Source organism: Homarus americanus, unplaced genomic scaffold (assembly GCF_018991925.1).
Source record: "Homarus americanus isolate GMGI-L3 unplaced genomic scaffold, GMGI_Hamer_2.0 scaffold10717, whole genome shotgun sequence".
Taxonomy (NCBI): Eukaryota; Metazoa; Arthropoda; class Malacostraca; order Decapoda; family Nephropidae; genus Homarus; species Homarus americanus.
Genome location: NW_024735444.1, coordinates 65,166 through 84,166, shown reverse-complemented (window position 1 = coordinate 84,166; position 19,001 = coordinate 65,166). Strand labels below are relative to the sequence as shown.

The following is a 19,001-nucleotide window of genomic DNA, read 5'->3' as shown; positions in this document are numbered from 1 at the left end:
GCCTGGTCAGGGTTAATATAATATTAGCCTGGGTCAGGTTATACTGTCCATATTAGCCTGGGGTTCAATACTGTAGTATATTAGCCTGGGTCAGGGTTCAATACTGTAGTATATTAGCCTGGGTCAGGGTTTAATACTGTAGTATATTAGCCTGGGTCAGGGTTCAATACTGTAGTATATTAGCCTGGGTCAGGGTTCAATACTGTAGTATATTAGCCTGGGTCAGGGTTTAATACTGTAGTATATTAGCCTGGGTCAGGGTTCATATACGCGGGTGAAGTATAATTTTTTTATTTAGCTCATAAAATTCATACAAATTACCCGGCCAGAATATAATTTACATTGCTGGAATTCTTACAATATGATGATCATTTTAAATATGAACATCATGGATTTTGCATTAGACATACAAATTTTAGATCTAATGTAAGAATTTTGTTTACACAGAGCAAATATGTTATCTTTTGTGCAAAATATATGACTTGTATAATCAAAATATTCCTGGTCTTGCAAGGAATCCAGCAATGTCAATTATATTGTCCTAACTTTAGTCTCAGGTATTATTTATTACTATACCTTAAAATCTAGTGTTTTTACCCAGACATTTCTCAGAGAGGGAGGAGCCAGCAAGCGTGGGAAGGGGAGCGGGGTGGGGGGAGTTGAGTCCATTATTTGAATGGACATTAACCTGGTGACTGTATTTCTCTTAAATATTAATTGTGCGTGCATACCATCATAAAATTAAGATGTTATCTTTACTACAACGTAGGTATTGTGTCGGTATTGTGTTGGAAAAAGTGGCGTTTGGGAATCGGCCCAGTCTCTATTTCAATTAATCCCATATGTTCTGTTATTCCATTTACGTGTTTCTCGTTTTACACGTACCTCCGCGGGTTCAATTGACCTTGTAAATCGGGGTATTACTGTACAGTATACAAGGCGCTCCACATCAGAAGGGGGTGGAGCGCCAAATTAAAAAGCTGAGAAAAACGAGTTTAAAGTTTTTCAAAGTTCAAACAACCAAAACTTTTTTGTTTTTTAAGCTAGAGGGTTCATATCGTTTATCGTGCAGCTCCATCCCTCTCCTAGTGAACTGTGAAAACTGGAAGTTATTACAGTGGGGTATGCTATAACGAACGGATCCTATTACGAATATTCCTATAACGAACGGTTTTACCTATAAAATTGAGAATGCTATAACGAACGCAACTCCTACAACGAACGTGGATGAATACGGGACTATTTCGCCTGGCTCATGAATATTGATGTACCGCGACCCACAACAAGAGCGTCAGGCGCCATCTTTGTCTCATTGTGTAGCCAGTGCACCACTGTTATTGTTGAAATTTCGTCTTTTGATGTGGAAATTCGAGTTATTTGTATAACTATTTTGTTATACAAGTATACAATTGTAACAATGAGTCGTCCAAAGCGAGTGAGAAAGCTAATAACCCTTGAAACTAAGAAAGAAATTATAAAGAAACGTGAGAATGGAAGAAGCATTGCGAAACTTAGTGATGAATATGGGATGGCTAAATCGACTATATGTACGATTTTGAAGAATAAAGAGGAGTTAAAAACTGTGCAAGTGGCTAAGGGAATCTTTAGACTTAGCAAAGCAAAGTGTAATGTGATTGAAGAGATGGAAAATTTACTCTTAGTGTGGATAAAGGAGAAAGAAATGGCAAGTGGTAACATTAGTGAAGCTATAATTTGTGAGAAGGCTAAACAATTGTTTGAGGACCTTAAAGCCAAGACTCCCAGTGGAAGTGATAGTGATGTGCCAGTGTTTAGGGGTACCTGCATGCTGAATAACACTAAGGTAAGATAAAGTACCGTATTTTTTACATTTTCCACAGAATTTTTTCAGTGTTAAGCGGTTGTATTTGGGGGCCTGGAACGGATTAATCCTATAACGAACGAATGCTATAACGAACGAGGTTCTGGAACCAATTACGTTCGTTATAGCATACCCCACTGTACTGTGAATAGTTATTATTTTATCGCGAGTTTGAGCTTCAAACCAACAATAATTGAGTTTTTCTGCCAAATTTTCTCATTATTGTTGACTAATACTGTAAAACAAGTTAATGATCAGCAAAAACAGCACTTGTCTTATCCCCCCCCCCCCATAAACCCCCCCAAAATTAAATAATAATAATAATAATAATAATAAACTCATTTGCCTGTCAGTATTATCTTTCCGTCCCTATTATTAGCCACAGATTTATAATATTGTTAAGTACAGCTCCTCCCCGACCTACGACCTGCTCAGTCTGTAACGACCATCCGCACATACGACTGCACAGTCGGGACCAAAATTTTTTTTCAAAAAACGCGCGTATTTTCTATACCGAAATGTTTCCGTCCCATACGAGAGCGTCAAGTGGCATGGGTCACCGCGTGGAGCTCTTAATTAGTGTTTGGCTGTCGTTGTATCCTATACTGATCACGCTGTGTACTGACATTATTTTCATATTTAATTGACTTTAGAATGACTGGAAAGCATAGAAGTGAGAGTGAAGGTGGTGAAGGTGCTCAGAAGAAAAGGAGACAGTCATTTACTTTTGAGACAAAAATGAAGATAATAATGCAGTATGAGAATGGAAAAACTGTAGCAACAATTTCAAACGACCTAGGCTTCTCGCACTCGACCATATCTACTTTTTTGAAGGACAAGGAACGTATTCATGAGGTAGTGAAAGGATCAGCACCTATAAAGGGAACTATAATAATGAAGAAAAGACAAGGTCCCATTCATGAGATAGAAAAATTACTTGTGATATGGATGGAAGACCAGATACAGAAGAGTGTACCCTTAAGCCTTCTAACCTTACAGGCTAAGGCAAGAAACCTGTTTGAAAGCCTGAAGGAGCAGGCATGAGATGAGTGCGACCAAACCTTCGCAGCAAGTCCTGGGTGGTTTAACAGACTCAAGAGCCGCTACAGTCTACACAGTGTTAAGCTGAGTGGAAAGGCAGCTAGTGCTGACGTGGGTGCTGCCGAAGCTTTTAAGGAGGAGCTAGGTCATGTGATCGTGGAAGGAAATTATTTGCCTGAGCAAATATTCAACGTGGATGAAACTGGATATTGTCTGCAACAAGGGATTGCATTCAAGATTTTGTTCATTTTGGATAATGCTCCGGGACACCCACCACACCTGGACGACCTGCACCCTGATGTTAAGGTAGTCTACATTCCACTTAACACTCCCTCTATCATCCAACCCATGGATCAAGGTGCTATTGTTGCTTTTAAAGCTAATTATTCACGTACGACATTCGCTCAGGCTGTTGCTGCTACTGAAGGTGAGAAAACGCTCAGACAGTTTTGGAAGGACTACAACATTTTGACATGTATATAGAACATAGCTGCAGCATGGGATGAGGTTACAGGTCAGCGCATGAATGGAATATGGAAGAAAGTCTGAAAAGATATGTGAACAGTTTCAGAGGATTTAATGAAAATTAAGTTATTTCTGAGATTAGTAACAAGAAAGTGGAGTTGGGTAAACAGCTGGAGTTAGAAATTAATAATGAAGATGTTGAACAGTTGGTTGAAAGTGTAGCAGAAGAGCTAAGTAATGAAGATCTTATTGAACTGGATGCACAGAAAAATGCAGAGGAAGAAGAGAGTCTAAATGTAGAAGAACCTGCACCCCCAAAAAACTTTCAGTGAAGCAAATGGCAGAGGCATTTGCTACAATTAATAAAGGGATGCAAATGTTTGATGGAATGGATCAAAATGTTGAGCGTTTTGCCAAACTTAAGAGAATAGTCCAAGAGTCACTTGCTTGCTACAGGGAGATTTATTATGAAAAGAAAAAACAAACTGTGCAGTCTAAATTGGACATCTATTTAAGAAGTCCCCCATTACTGTCTCCTCACGCCCCACCAGTGCTGCCTCTTCACTCCTTAAAGATGATCCAATACCTTCAACAAGCGAGTTTCCCCTGTACATAAACCTGTCTGAAGAAAGCGACATTGATGACTCACCCAGCCCTGTCTCCTCCTCTGCTTCATCCAATTAATATAGTCTCCATGGGTCCCTAACCCCGTCGTAAGTCGGGGAGGAGCTGTATAATAATAAGGAAACACCGCTACACTCATCCCCCCACGTAATTAACATACGAATACAAAGGCGGAGAAACTTTGCATAATCTTTGGTAAAAACAGTATTCTGATAATAGTATTACAATCTTACTTTGTTTAGTTCCTTCGTTTTATTATCCCTGAAGATCGTAGTAACTTGAAGTTACGTAAATCCCGAGGAGTGCGTAAAACTTAAATGGCCTCGTCATAATCAGTCACGTACTGTTCAAAGTCTTTCTCTGCCCTCTCTAAAAATAGCTCCTCTCACTCTGAACGGGATGTAACCACCTTTACTTACTGAGCACACGGTCAGATACATAGCTCCCGGCCTGAGGCGAAATGACACCCTATTTTTTTAAGGACTTTCAACCATATTTCTATTCTAGCTAAGGGTTACATCCAACGCCAACATGTAGAGGATGGGTGAAAATAGTGATATCCAACAAAAAACACATTTTGAACAGGGTGTCGCTTTACCCCCTGGTAATGCTGAGCGCCTCATACATGATAATTGTATTGATTCAGTATATCTTTATTTGATTTTTATTGCCCACAACTAACAGTAACTGTCATCACCTATTCGTGTATGGCATACCAAGATTCCCTTTATTCCTAGGTTGAAAGACCTGCAGCAACTCCCACGCAAACACCACGATTTGTACCACCTAGAAAGCGACCAATGCACATGGCTTGGGCAAAGATCACGGTAGGGATTCCTCACGAGGAGAGACCACATAAAGCGATCTTGAATACAGCTGATAGTTCTGTGACTTATTGTCTCCTCAACCTGCTGTCCACTACTGTATGATGATAGACAGCAGAGGTATATCTCCATCATTCACTGTTGCAATACGTGAGGTCTACTCTTAACAAGATAATACTGTACGTGAGAAAGGTTTACTACACAAAACACCATTCTTATTTACCTTTGTTATGGCCTTCATGACCTTCACATCTGGTGTTTTCTCTATGAGGCCAACAAGGATAGTGCCAATAAAGGCCTTCCTCATCTCTACTCCCATCACACCCACACGGTTCTTCACAAGTTCAAGGGAGAGAATCAACAGCTCACTGCCCACTGTAAAAATCATTAAATATATTATTAAACGACAGTACAGTACAGTACTGTACAGTACAGTACAATACAGTACTGTACTGTACTGTACAGTACAGTACAGTACAGCACAGTACAGTACAGTACAGTACAGTACTGCACGTATCGGTAACACATATGAGACCACAAGAACTGTACAGTAGTGTGTTGATACTGTACCTGAGCTGTTGTCTGTTGTAGTGTGGCTGAGGTGGTCGCGGGCCATGCGCTGGAGGACCTTCATAAAGGGCATAATGAGTCTATCAATGTAGCAAGAATTGTTTTGGCAAGCAGCCTTCAGTATCATCAGAGTGCCAAACAGGGACGTTGGAGATGCACTGGCATTCTTCTCGTACGACGTCAGTCCCTCGAACACGATCTTGGCTATTCTAGAATACAGTTCCTCCAGTTCCTCGTACCTGGAAGCCACCGTGGCGCTGGTCGGCTCCGTAGGGAAGGTCGACATGAGCCGGGCCAATAAGGAATGGGTGAGACGCACGACGCGCGAGTTACTGCACGTCATGCAGGCCACAAGGCCACGGGTCAGACCGCGCATGGCGCCCAATATCTGTTCACGTCTCAGAGTTCCGATGAGGTAGGTGAAGACTTCTAATCCAACGCAAACATTGGCCAGGTTTGGTTGTGCAGACTCTAAGTTTAGGAATAATTTATCCAACCAAGCTAACTTAGGGTCTGCATGAGGCCACATGTCTGGTTTCAGAGCTCTCTTGAGCAGACAGACACAGCGGCGAGACAGAGCTTCGCCGGGAGCCACGGTGCCGGGCGTCGCCGTGCTCTCGTTGACCTGACACGCCAGACGCAGCAAGAAATACACGACGGCGTCCGCGTGACTCTTCTCCATGGGCTTAGTGACGTCGATGCTCCCCCTGGAACTGCCGCCAATAGAAACCCTCGCTCTTTTAGCTTCTGGACCGTCCGTCGACGAGGATCGTTTTATAGCGGCGGGTTGTTGCTGCAGCTGCTGGACCAACGCCTCACACCCACCGTCACTCTCTGTCTCCTCCTTTACTCTCTGTTCTTCCCACTTAATGCAAACCTGAAAAGGAAACAAAGAAACAAGTCTAAGATAAACTGTCCCAAAAATAATAAAAAAGGATAATACTAATCATGAAAATTGTCTCAACTGTCCCTCTAGTTTAACATCTCAAAACAATGTGTTGACACAGGCCAGAACGAACTACATTTTGATATTCTCGCCCACTGCCACCATCCCAGTGTGGGAACTGGGCAAGCTAAAGTATGTAGGATTTGTAAGTGCTCTCTTAGCCAGCAAGACATTACACCAACACAGATACTCTACCTCGGCCAAGTCCACAGCAAGTCTCCTCTGATCCAAATTGGCCGTGGGGGTGAACCCAAGGCGGTGCATGGCTTGGGTGATGTGGTGTGTCAGGTGGTGGCGGACGGGGTAGTAGACGTTGGCGTGGCGCACCACCAGCTGCAGGATGTGCACCAGCTGACCCACCGAGTGTCCTTCCTCCACCAGGATCTTACGCGTCCAGTGAGTCAACATTGTGTTACCTGTAATGATCAAGACAATGTTACCTCTCAGTGTAGTAACCTGACCTAACCTAACCACCCACAGTGAGCCAACACAACTGGCGGGGGTACAGCCCCCCCCTTCCCCAAATATTATTATTTATTTAAATCTGGTCAATATGATGGGAATTTTGAAGACCCTTTTGAGGCCATGTGCACTCGATATTAAGAGATATTCTGAGGTTAATATAAATTACTTTTTTACACTACAAACACACCCGAGTACAATACTGCATTAAAGAAAAAGGAATTGGAATTTTTTATTGAAAAGGTGGGGCTCTGGACCCCCCTGGATCTGCCCCTGGTTCGCTCAATTTCTCCGCCAATACAACACCGAAGTTACTCACCATCTTCCATTCGTACTGGCATAGCCGGGGTGAGTATCTCCAGGGCTTGTCTAACAACAGATCTTGCTTCCATTGCATGTGCCTTCAACAAGCTGTGAAACACCTGTAAGACAATGCGCTTATGGATGGCAAACTTGGCTATGATGTGAGAGAGAAGCAGGTGTCCGTGATACTTGGTGGCCGGGTCTACGCAGTTCTTGGAGAGCAGACAGGGCCAGGCAAAGGTCATCAGCCGACGCAGTTTCTGACCCTGTCTCTTGTTGCCGGCGTCGTGGATGTGAGCGGATGCCCGTTCCACCAGGAGACACGACAGCTGCAGCAGAAGAATCCTCGCCGCGTCGCTGTACACGAAAGGCTCGTCCGGATTGATGACTCTGGTGATGAAGACGGACACCACGTTATCCAGATGGTCCTGGTCCGGGGCGGGAGGATACCCGATCAGCTTCTCCCCGTCCCCGCACTCCAGACTGACGGTCAGACACGGGATGATGATGTACTGCAGTATCCGTGCCTTCAGCTCCTGCGGCACGGATATATCCTCGAAGACTTCCACGAACTCGAAGAATGCCGACCTCTTCCACTCCACGCAGTACGTCTGAGCAACGGTCTGTTCCAAGAAATCTCTCAAGAACTGGAAGTCCGGGATGAAGCGTCCAATGAAAGCTCTCAACAGCTGGAAGAGGAGTTTGATGTCATCTGTGTGGTTTTTGAAGTACATCAGAAGGATGGACACCACCATACGCGGCTCCTTCCAGTGCATCAAATCCACATTCTCTGCACAATGGTGCCTGTCCTGAAATTCGTCGGATATCCAAATGTTCTTCAACGAGACGATCAGTTTAGTTTGGGATGCGAGCCAGTGCTCATCAAAACGGGAGAGCAGGAGAATTACTCGGACCCCCAAGTACTGCAGCTGGGCCCTGTCGGCAGCTGTCGGGGCAGACTGCTGCTGCTGCTGTGATTGTAACCCAGGAATCTGGACTGCTCTTGGGCTGGCCATCAACACAGTTAATATTTTCTCACTGCAAGTTTGTAAATGATTTCTAAAGGCTGCGTTGTCCTTGTGGCGTATCAGGTACTCCAAATAACGTGCCCACTGCTGGTCGCGGGCGTGGGGATCGGATAGAAACAGTTCCACGGTTTCTGCCGGGTATCGCAGAAGAAATTTCATCAGAGGTTCTCGGAAAGGACTTCCCGCCTCAATCAAGAGAGCGCGTTCGGTCTGCAACACCAACTTACATAAGATCTCAACAAATCTCGCAGAGGCTGCTGGAATTTGATGGAAAATTCCAACAATATTAGCACAGAGTTTGAGGTCGCTGTTGTCTTGTTTGTTCGCCGCTGCCGTGTTCTGTTTCCTGGCCACGATGGCCATCTCGATGAGGTTCTTCATGTGCTGCGTCAGCTGGTCGCACAGTTTCTCATTGAACGTGTACGGGAAGAGCTGCGTCAAGTAGGAGAGGCGGTGAATCACGGGAAGGGTGACGCTCCTGTAGTGGCAGAGCTGACCCAGTAAAGGTCTCATTGCTGTGTGCACCATCTCCATGTCTATCTGGCAGCCGCTCTGAAACTTCTTGAGACACTCAAAGGCCGTCTCTTGGAGCTCAGGATGGGAGGAATTGTTCAGAGCCTTGTAAAGTGTGGGGAAAATTTTCTCTCGTACCTGAGGGATGTAGTGACAGGCGGCAAGAGCTCTCAGAGCAGATTTTCTGAGTGGAACCAAATTAGCGATGTTCTTGTAGCACGACAGTTTAGCTAGGAATGAATCTTCAGTTTCAACTAATATATGTAATTCGGCGTTGAAAAAGTTGTGTTCGTTGAGACTCAAATCCAGAGTAAACAACCGAGGCTCGAGGGTTGTGCAGAAAGTGTTGCCGTCCATCAGGCCGATCTGGACGTTGGCCGGCTGTTGGCGAAGCGGATGTTTCTTGGGGGGAATCATGTCCGCCAGCACGTCCTTGTGCGGCTGCATCACCTCCGTTACGCCTCTTCCACCGAGTTTTGCCAGAACCTGGAGACTCTGCATCGCCTGGTCTCTCACCGTGGTGTTGGGCGAGGTGACCTGCCGCACCAGCTCGTGGGTCACGTCGTGGAGGGACTTGTTCTGAATCTGTCTCATCTCTTCTGTGTTGTTGTCAGCCTCCAGAGGAGCCCCACAAACTCTTAACATTCTCTCCAGGTTGTTCTTTGCCATGTCTACGGCCCCACTGGACACCTCACCGGTGAGATCCATCATGACAAATAACAATGCTCTCAGGAACGGGAACTGGTGCTCCAACACCCACTTCAGCGCCATGCGTTCAAAGAGAAACTTTATTGCAATACAGCCTCCCAGCTTGGCGTACCAGGCCCGCTCGTAGCAGAGGCCGCACATCTTCTCCACCAGGTACTCCATCAGAGGCAGCTGACAAGCTCGCTCTTTCGTGCCCAGGATGTTGGTCGCCGCTTCCATGATGAGCACGAGGGCTAGGTGGCCGGGTTTACACAGTTCTTTCTCCTCGTGACCCATGATGACGGCGAGGGCGTCTATGAGGACTAGAGGGTCCATGCCCTGCACCTTACTCCAGCGACCCATCATGTTGAAGGGTCCTGCCTGCTGGGCGATGGCTACCATTGTGTAATGCCTCACCAGAGACACCATAGTCGGCAAGACGCTCTGTCGCAGGTCTTTGATCGCTGCGGCCACAAACATGGCAGTAACGGCCATCTGGTGCACTTGCCGGGCCTGATCGTCCACGCACTTGTAATAAGGTCCGTGTACGGTTGAGATCTCTCCTTCTCTAAAGCTAGGATGTGTGAACAGTTTATTAACCAAGTGTTTGTCTTCGTCAAACTGCATCGACCCGACGAGGAAACACCGGATCACCTCCCAGCACTGTCTACGATACCACGGCTCCGTGTTTGACGTCTTAAGCGCGGTGAACGCCGTCTCTATGATCTTCTCCACGGGTAACGTGATCGGCGCCTTGTGGTCCGAGAACTGGACGGTGACGCAGGTGCTGGGAGTCTCCTGCTCGTTATACTCCAGCTTCTGCGGCTCGATCATCATCTTCCGGTTACCGCCGCCAAATTTGCCAAGAACTCTGAATGCCACTTGAGCGATAGTGTCATTGGGGTTCCTCAATGTCTTCCACAGAGCCTGCATCAGTTCTGCCCGCACAGGCTGTATGTGTTCGTATAAAAAGTCGGGCTGCAGATTATCCACGCAGAGTTCAAGAGTTCTTAATCCCTGTGAAATGAGTGTTTGTGACCCATTAAGAGCAGACACCAGAGGATCCATGAGCATCGGTAAATACGGAAGCAGAGAGGAGAGTCTGACCGGCACAGTGAGGCACAGCTCCACGAAGAGGTCCTTCATGTGTTGCTTGTGCAGGCCGCTCTGCAGGCTGTTAAGGCCCTGTAGCAACGTGGGTAGCAGAGGAAGGAACTCCTGGTAGAGGAGATCGTGACTTCCTCCGCCTATGGAGCGGAAGAGAGCCCGCAGCAGCAGGAAGTAGTTGTATGGGTCTTTGGCACTCATGGCCAACTCCATAGACCTGTTCACTATCTGGTGGAGGTGAGGTTTCAGCATCTGTTCGTTTTCGGCCGCAAAGAGAGACACGGATCCAAACACTAACTTGAACAGCTTGAGGTACAAGTTTGACCTGTCCATTGAGGTGCCCATTTCCTCCATATGGCCCAGCAGGTATTCCACGAGTATCGTCGCAAATATTGGAGAGGTGGTGGAGTTGGCCAGGAAGGAATTGGCCACTATCTGCAGGGCCGTGTTATGGTAGATGCGCTCCACCACGTAGTCTATTGTGGTGGAGAAGATCTCCCTAAAAGTGGAGGGGTTCATCATGATAAAGACACCAGCAAAATGCTCCAGAACTTCCTTCTCCTCCTTTGACCTCACGGTCTGAGGCACCTGACCTTTCTGACCGGTCGACTGCTGATTTCCTGGAGCGTTGAGTGTGTAGATGTCCAGCGCCTGCATCGCCCACTTGACTAACCTGATGAACACCAGAGTCTCTTTGGGGTGGAACGACTTGTTGTTAGTGAGTGCAGGGTCGACGGCAGACTTGCAGGAGGCGCAGCCCCAGGTGATGGTCTTGACGCCACACACCAGAGTCTTAACCAGAGCTCTACAGTCGGACACGCTGTAGTTGACCGTCACATTTGGGGGGAACCCGATCCTCTGGGTCTCCTTGTCTCTGTTGTCGCTCTCGCCGACGCTCGTCCTGACGTCCTCCTTCCTGTCCTCTGGGACCGAGGAACACGCGCCAGGATTCTGCAACGACGATGGGAGCGACAGGCTATTAAGCTGCTGTTGCTGTCTGTTCTTCAGGTACGGGAGCTGAAGCTGCGCTATCGTCTTAAATTTGTTGACAAACACGTGCAGCATCCTAATGAGTAAGTCCCTGCCGGCGCCGGGCTCGTTGTTCTCGCTCTGAGATCTGATGCACTCGACCAGATTGAGGAGGAGCTTGCAGGACATCGTCTGTATGCTGGTGGGAAGTGTCTCGTCATGGATATTCTTAGAGAAGAGGTGAACCGCACGAGTCAATGCTCCCATGTCCAACTGTTGACGGACATGATGAACCAAGTCGGCCAGGGTGGAGTACGCCAACGGCCGTAGAGTTTCGTGGGCCGTCCAACCTCGGCCAAACAAGAGACTTTCATCGAACAACTTGTCAATGTGTGGGACAAACCCTGAAATACAGACAATAAGATTAATATCATAAGTTGGCAATTTTATTTTTTAAGTTTGTGTTCTCCAGACAGAGTTGCCCCACTTAGTATTGTGTTCTCCAGACACAGTTGCCCCACTTAGTATTGTGTTCTCCAGACAGAGTTGCCCCACTTAGTATTGTGTTCTCCAGACAGAGTTGCCCCACTTAGTATTGTGTTCTCCAGACACAGTTGCCCCACTTAGTATTGTGTTCTCCAGACACAGTTGCCCCACTTAGTATTGTGTTCTCCAGACACAGTTGCCCCACTTAGTATTGTGTTCTCCAGACACAGTTGCCCCACTTAGTATTCTGTAACACTTTCATCACCAAGATGTATTTGTATGGCAAGTTTTATGACTATATTCATGGTGGGAAAAACCCAGAGTCAATGCCTCCGCCCAACACACAATCTCGGCCAAACTGGACAAGCCTTCCCCCCATTACTGTAGTCTGGAGTAAAGCAGGTTTACTGTAGTCTGGAGTAAAGCAGGTTTACTGTAGTCTGGAGTAAAGCAGGTTTACTGTAGTCTGGAGTAAAGCAGGTTTACTGTAGTCTGGAGTAAAGCAGGCTTTACTGAGTAGTTTACTGTAGTCTGAGTAAAGCAGGTTTACTGTAGTCTGGAGTAAAGCAGGTTTACTGTAGTCTGGAGTAAAGCAGGTTTACTGTAGTCTGGAGTAAAGCAGGCAGGTTTACTGTAGTCTGAGTAAAGCAGGTTTACTGTAGTCTGGAGTAAAGCAGGTTTACTGTAGTCTGGAGTAAAGCAGGTTTACTGTAGTCTGGAGTAAAGCAGGTTTACTGTAGTTCTAAAGCAGGTTTACTGTAGTCTGGAGTAAAGCAGGTTTACTGTAGTCTGGAGTAAAGCAGGTTTACTGTAGTCTGGAGTAAAGCAGGTTTACTGTAGTCTGGAGTAAAGCAGGTTTACTGTAGTCTGGAGTAAAGCAGGTTTACTGTAGTCTGGAGTAAAGCAGGTTTACTGTAGTCTGGAGTAAAGCAGGTTTACTGTAGTCTGAGTAAAGCAGGTTTACTGTAGTCTGGAGTAAAGCAGGTTTACTGTAGTCTGGAGTAGCAGGTTTACAGTCTGGAGTAAAGCAGGTTTACTGGTCTGGGCAGGTTTACTGTAGTCTGGAGGCAGGGTTTATTGTAGTGGAGTAAAGCAGGTTTACTGTAGTCTGGAGTAAAGCTAGTTTACTGTAGTCTGAGTAAAGCAGGTTTACTGTAGTCTGAGTAAAGCAGGTTTACTGTAGTCTGGAGTAGCAGGTTTACTGTAGTCTGAGTAAAGCAGGTTTACTGTAGTCTGGAGTAAAGCAGGTTTACTGTAGTCTTGAAATTTACTGTAGCTGAGTAAAGCAGGTTTACTGTGTCTGGAGTGCAGGTTTATTGTGTCTGGAGTAAAGCAGGTTTACTGTAGTCTGATAAAGAGGGTTTACTGTAGTCTGGAGTAAAGCAGGTTTACTGTAGTCTGAGTAAAGCAGGTTTACTGTAGTCTGGATAAAGCAGGTTTACTGTAGTCTGAGTAAAGCAGGTTTACTGTAGTCTGGATAAGACAGGTTACTGTAGTCTGGATAAGAAGGTTTACTGTAGTCTGGATAAAGCAGGTTTACTGTAGTCTGGATAAGCAGGTTTACTGTAGTCTGGATAAGAGCAGGTTTACTGTAGTCTGGATAAGAGCAGGTTTATTAGTTGGATAAGAGCAGGTTTACTGTAGTCTGGATAAGAGCAGGTTTATTGTAGTCAAGGTTTACTGTAGTCTGGATAAGAAGCGATTGGTAGTTGGAGCAGACTGTAGTCTGGATAGAGAGGTTTACTGTAGTCTGGAGTAAAGCAGGTTTACTGTAGTCTGGATAAGAGCAGGTTTACTGTAGTCTGGATAAGGTTTTATTGTAGTCTGGAGTAGGTTTATTATGGTTTACTGTAGTCTGGATAAGAGCAAGGTTTACTGTAGTCTGGATAAGAGCAGGTTTATTGTAGTCTGGATAAGATACAGGTTTACTGTAGTTCGATAAGAGCAGGTTTACTGTAGTTCGATAAGAGCAGGTGGTTTACTGTAGTCCGATAAGACAGGTTTACTGTAGTCTGGATAAGAGCAGGTTTATAGTCTGGATAAGAGCAGGTTTACTATAGTCTGGATAAGAGCAGGTTTACTGCAGTCTGGATAAGAGCAGGTTTACTGTAGTCTGGATAAGAGCAGGTTTACTGTAGTCTGGATAAGAGCATGTTTACTGTAGTCTGGATAAGAGCAGGTTTACTATAGTCTGGATAAGAGCAGGTTTACTGCAGTCTGGATAAGAGCAGGTTTACTGTAGTCTGGATAAGAGCAGGTTTACTGTAGTCTGGATAAGAGCAGGTTTACTGTAGTCTGGATAAGAGCAGGTTTACTGTAGTCTGGATAAGAGCAGGTTTACTGTAGTCTGGATACTGTAGTCTGGATAAGAGCAGGTTTACTGTAGTCTGGATAAGAGCAGGTTTACTGTAGTCTGGATAAGAGCAGGTTTACTGTAGTCTGGATAAGAGCAGGTTTACTGTAGTCTGGATAAGAGCAGGTTTACTGTAGTCTGGATAAGAGCAGGTTTACTGTAGTCTGGATAAGAGCAGGTTTACTGTAGTTCAAGTGATTTATTTCATTATTATTTTATCATCCAATAAGGACTCCACACTCACCAATTTCTTTGTTTCATCCTCCAAGTTATAGTAATGACAAGTTCAACAACAACATTTAAGGTCAAATAAATTTCTAAAATAAATAATTGAATGAAGAATTTACCAACAAATTGCATAAACTTCACATATTATTCAATAGTTTGAAAAACAATGAATGACTCACAATGATACAATAATACTAATGTAAAATCCTTAAGCTCTACCATTTCCACACTGACCTGGTCCGTAACCCTCATCTATAGCTACAAATAGCTGATTGGTTCTCCCGAGCGCTTTACCTCCCCCCGGACTGCACGTGTATACAAGTGTGTATTTCTATCGAATTTTTATGATAAATATTTAAATACGGCGGTCCCTCGATTAACGAAAGGTCAATCAACGAAATTTTGGTTAACGTATTAGGTACCATGAGGATTTTCGGTTCCATTAACGAACAAAACTTCGATTAACGTCAGCTTTGCGAGAAACGCGCCTTGGTGTGCGCATCAGCTGATCGATTAGTCAGCCAATACAGTAATTGGTTCTATGTTTACATTCGTTTCCAGTGGAGTAAATATCGAGAAAGTTGTGCTCTTGAATATTTTTACATTAAAATTATTGGTCATTTTGAAATTTAGTTAACATACTGTATTGATAATATACAGTGCAGAAATTATTATGAAACACGAAGAAGGCATTAGAACCAATGGACTGTAAAGAATATGACACGTCATCACCAACTGCCTCTACAATCAGCTGTTTGATATGTAAACAAAGCTGCCGGGAATATGACATACACATAAGTTTATTTGAGTTGCAGGCTGCACTTTTCAGGCATCGTTTGTATGGCTGTAACAAACACCTGTGCAAAATTTCATGCCATTTCATGCATACTTACCCTGCCGCATCGCGAACGACTTTTTGTCAACTTTTAGTGTACTGTTTACCAAAAATTAGGTGTCATTTAATGTTTTCCAGGATAATGATAAATTTTACATGGGTGACATCGATTTAATTCACATGTTATTTTACAGGTACACCGTATAGAAAATCATTACAAGTTCATATTGAAATTCTTTTTTGTGCGGAACCTTGGCATCATTTTCCTAGACAATAATCTTTGCCTAATATATCCATCTCTCGATTCGTATCCCGTCACTTCAGTGCAAGCTTCAGTCATCACTTTTATGCCTCTCTCGACCGCCTGAGTGCTGTTTGGCCACTTGGGCACCACTAATGGTGTCTCAAGAATGTCATTAACCTGTAGATTTGACAGAGAAACAATGTAAGGAGGCTCAGTCTTGAGTTCATTCCTCCAGTTAATCATGGAATGATAGTTTTTTGCTTGCCACTTTAGTTTCGGAGTCACCACCTTTCTCATGTTGACTACAGGAGGCACATCCTCATTCCCATCTCCATCTTTACCCTCCTCATCAGTATAGTTTAACAAATTCTCGTCAACAGCAGCATCAGAATCTTCCTCCTCCTCTTCAGATCTGCCAGTGCATTCTTCCTTTTGCTGATTCTCCTCTCTAATTTTTCTTATCATTGAGACAGCTTTTTCTCTAACAGTCATGTCCTCATCTGCACACATACCAAGAAGAAGTTGATCTGTGTGGGCGAAGTATGCATTTCTCTGGACAGCCTTCTTCACTATCGTCTCCTCCTCACTATTCAGGTGTTTCATATATAGCAGGGACTGGAATACGTTCCTTGAGCCGTGTGTTACGTAAGGGTGTATCTTGATGTAAAACCACATTGGAGCACTGAACTTTATTATTGTAATGACAATTCTTTTCAACTCATGGCTGGGTCTTGATGTTGCTACATACAGCCTGAGGATTCTACTCCATAAGGTGTTCCACCTTGACACACAGGGAGGACCTGGCTCAATAGCAGCCAAGTCATCTTCAACAACACCTGTGATAACTCCTTTACAAATCCTATACAGGTATTTCTGATCCCAGGACAGATCTTTCTCCACTTCATCATTAAACACAGGGAAATCAGGGAAACTGACTGGCTGGAAGGCGACAACTGGAAGCTCAGACAAAGACTCCTTGATCTGCTTTCCAATGGGACCACGCCAATGCTCAGGACCACTTGGTTTACCATCATAGTGATAAAAAACTGCGCGGAAAGGCAGCTCATTTCCGTGAAGCTGACATATGAAATAATGGAGCGGGTGACCAAGTAACATTTCAAGATGATGAATGACTCCATTTTCTGATCCTACATTTACATTGGTTCCATCACAACCAACACACACAATGGGCTGCTGGGTTAGATTTTTCTCCACCAGAAACTCGTGAATAGTTTTGGCAATCTGCTTTCCGTGTCCAGTCTTGGGAGTCACATGTGTGAGATATTCATTGCCAGGCTCAACCATGATGACATAATGATCTTTCACCATCATCCTCGAACTCCATTTCTCGGTCTTCTCATTCTTTATCATCACACGAGTGGCGGTCTTCTTACCATCAAAATAGAGTGACGTCAAATTATCTAAACTAGCCATCTCAATTTCTTGCCTCTTAAATCGGTATTTTTGTCTCGCATCCCGCAGCTTATGTGGTCCAATAACCTGACTCTTGTCATCCTTTGTGATAATGCCATAGTCAACTTAAATGAAATAAGAGATATGAAAAAAAAGTTGATTAACACTGAACAGAACATTGCACCGCCACAGCGGCTGTTTGGCTAGTACTGTTGGTAAATTTAAAAATTTCAGTAGAAAATGCGGCAGACTAAACCTCGACATATCAGCTTCAAATTTGGCATGGAGTCTTAGATATGTATAAGGAACAATGCCTGAAGAGTGCAGCTTTGAGCAAAATTTCACTGCCCCCTACTGTACAGTACAGTACTGTATTTAGTTTATATTTAAAGTTTTGTTAATTCTATTACTGGTATACAGTACGTTGTATGTATACGTTTTCTGTGAGTTGGAACCAATTACCCAATATCCCATTGAAATACAGTAACAGATTCTGTTAACGAAAAGTTTGGTTAACAACCGACTCTGTGTGTTGGTTAATGGAGGGACCACTGTATACCTAACACCCTCTCTCAAGTGCTCATGACTTGAAATTATCTGCATTTTGATGGTCCAGTTAATAAACATTATTTATAGACAACAGTAATAACAGATCAGCTTACCAATGGTGAACACATTTAGGTTGAATTTTCTATGAACCAATCAGCTATTAGTATATAAAAACGGCGTGGCATATGGGCCAGATTAATGTGGAATACTATACAATAGTTGTATTGAGATACCATTATACAGGCATCCCCGCGTTACGGAAGGGTTCCGTTCCCGGAAAATTGACCGTATCGCGAAATTCCGTAACGCGAAACCTATTTTCCCATTGACTTCCATTATAAAACTGGAAATGGGTTCCTAAGGAATTTTTTCGGCCCCCAAAAAGTAATTCAAGCACTTTTATTAATGAAAATAAACATTTATAAACACATACAATACAGTACATTAAATAATTTATGATATACCTTCTTAAAACACCAATTTAGGGGTTAATAATGCATAATATTGCATTATACAGCTATGTGCATGTTTATTTGAGTGCCCCGTCATAGGAGTCCGTTTTCTCTCACTTCAGCACTCCTGAGTCGTCCATTTTCTCTTAATCTTAAGAGTGCACCAGGGACTATTATATTTTAGTTTAAAGCTTCAACTGTCTTTATGGTTGGTAAAACTTGTCAAGTCTGTCAGTCTGAATGGCATGTGTGAGGCCTTGTGTTTGTTAAAATTTACCCCAATTTCCGTAAGGGCGGATTTACGGGCCGTAACGCGAAATTATTGGTCATAATGTACAAATTCCGTAAGAGCGAAATTCCGTAACCCGGGCTTCCGTAACGCGGGAGATGCCTGTACTGTAAATATTTCATGCAAGCATAACTTTAGGTATACATATACAGGTTGAGAAAACAGTGTCAACAATACAAGAGCTACAATTAAAAAAAACTAATAAGTATAATAATCTCACTAAACAAAACAACAACAACATATTTTAAACCAATGGTCCCCAACCTTTTGTAGGCCACATTTGTTATTGTAAATATAGTGGCGGGCATCACACCACAACTCTGGATCTAGATTCAAGAAAAGTATCTCATATATACTGCAGTTTTACACAAGTGTTACCAGTTACATACTTTTAACATTTACTCTTGGATCCTGTATTCTTATAATGAGCTATATAACCTTGCAGTGAAGAACTGTACAGTGGTCCCTCGGTTAAAGAGCACAATCCGTTCCAGCAGGTTGCTCGTTAACCAAAACCATTGTTTCAATGGGTTTTTGGGTAATTGGTTCCAGCTCACCGAAAATTGCCTACATTCAACAAAAAAGGTAGAAAAGTACACTTACTTTGAGGTGTGTATGTAGAAGGCTCCTGGATGATGATGATGGGAATTAGAATGGGAGTGGAGGAGAAGGGAGAAAAGAAGGCATTGGGGTGGAAGAGAAGTCACCTGATGGCGCCATTTCACCCATAAAATTTTAGTTCTCTTGGTGTAATTCAAGATTATTTTCTTTAA

The 19,001-nt window shown here is 44.0% G+C and overlaps 1 protein-coding gene across 1 annotated transcript in view; it reads right to left on the bottom strand.

Annotated features, from left to right (window-relative positions):
- Positions 1-4,689: 4,689 nt before the first annotated feature.
- The window catches only part of LOC121871111 (transformation/transcription domain-associated protein-like), a gene marked incomplete at its 5' end in the record, with an annotated part of 56,115 nt that continues 41,803 nt past the window's right edge, over positions 4,690-19,001 (bottom strand). Inside the window, 4 exons of the mRNA XM_042373260.1 lie at positions 4,690-5,169; positions 5,365-6,241; positions 6,506-6,726; positions 7,092-11,783. Of these exons, the coding sequence (XP_042229194.1) occupies positions 4,958-5,169; positions 5,365-6,241; positions 6,506-6,726; positions 7,092-11,783 (6,002 nt within the window). The remainder of the gene's footprint in view (positions 5,170-5,364; positions 6,242-6,505; positions 6,727-7,091; positions 11,784-19,001) is intronic.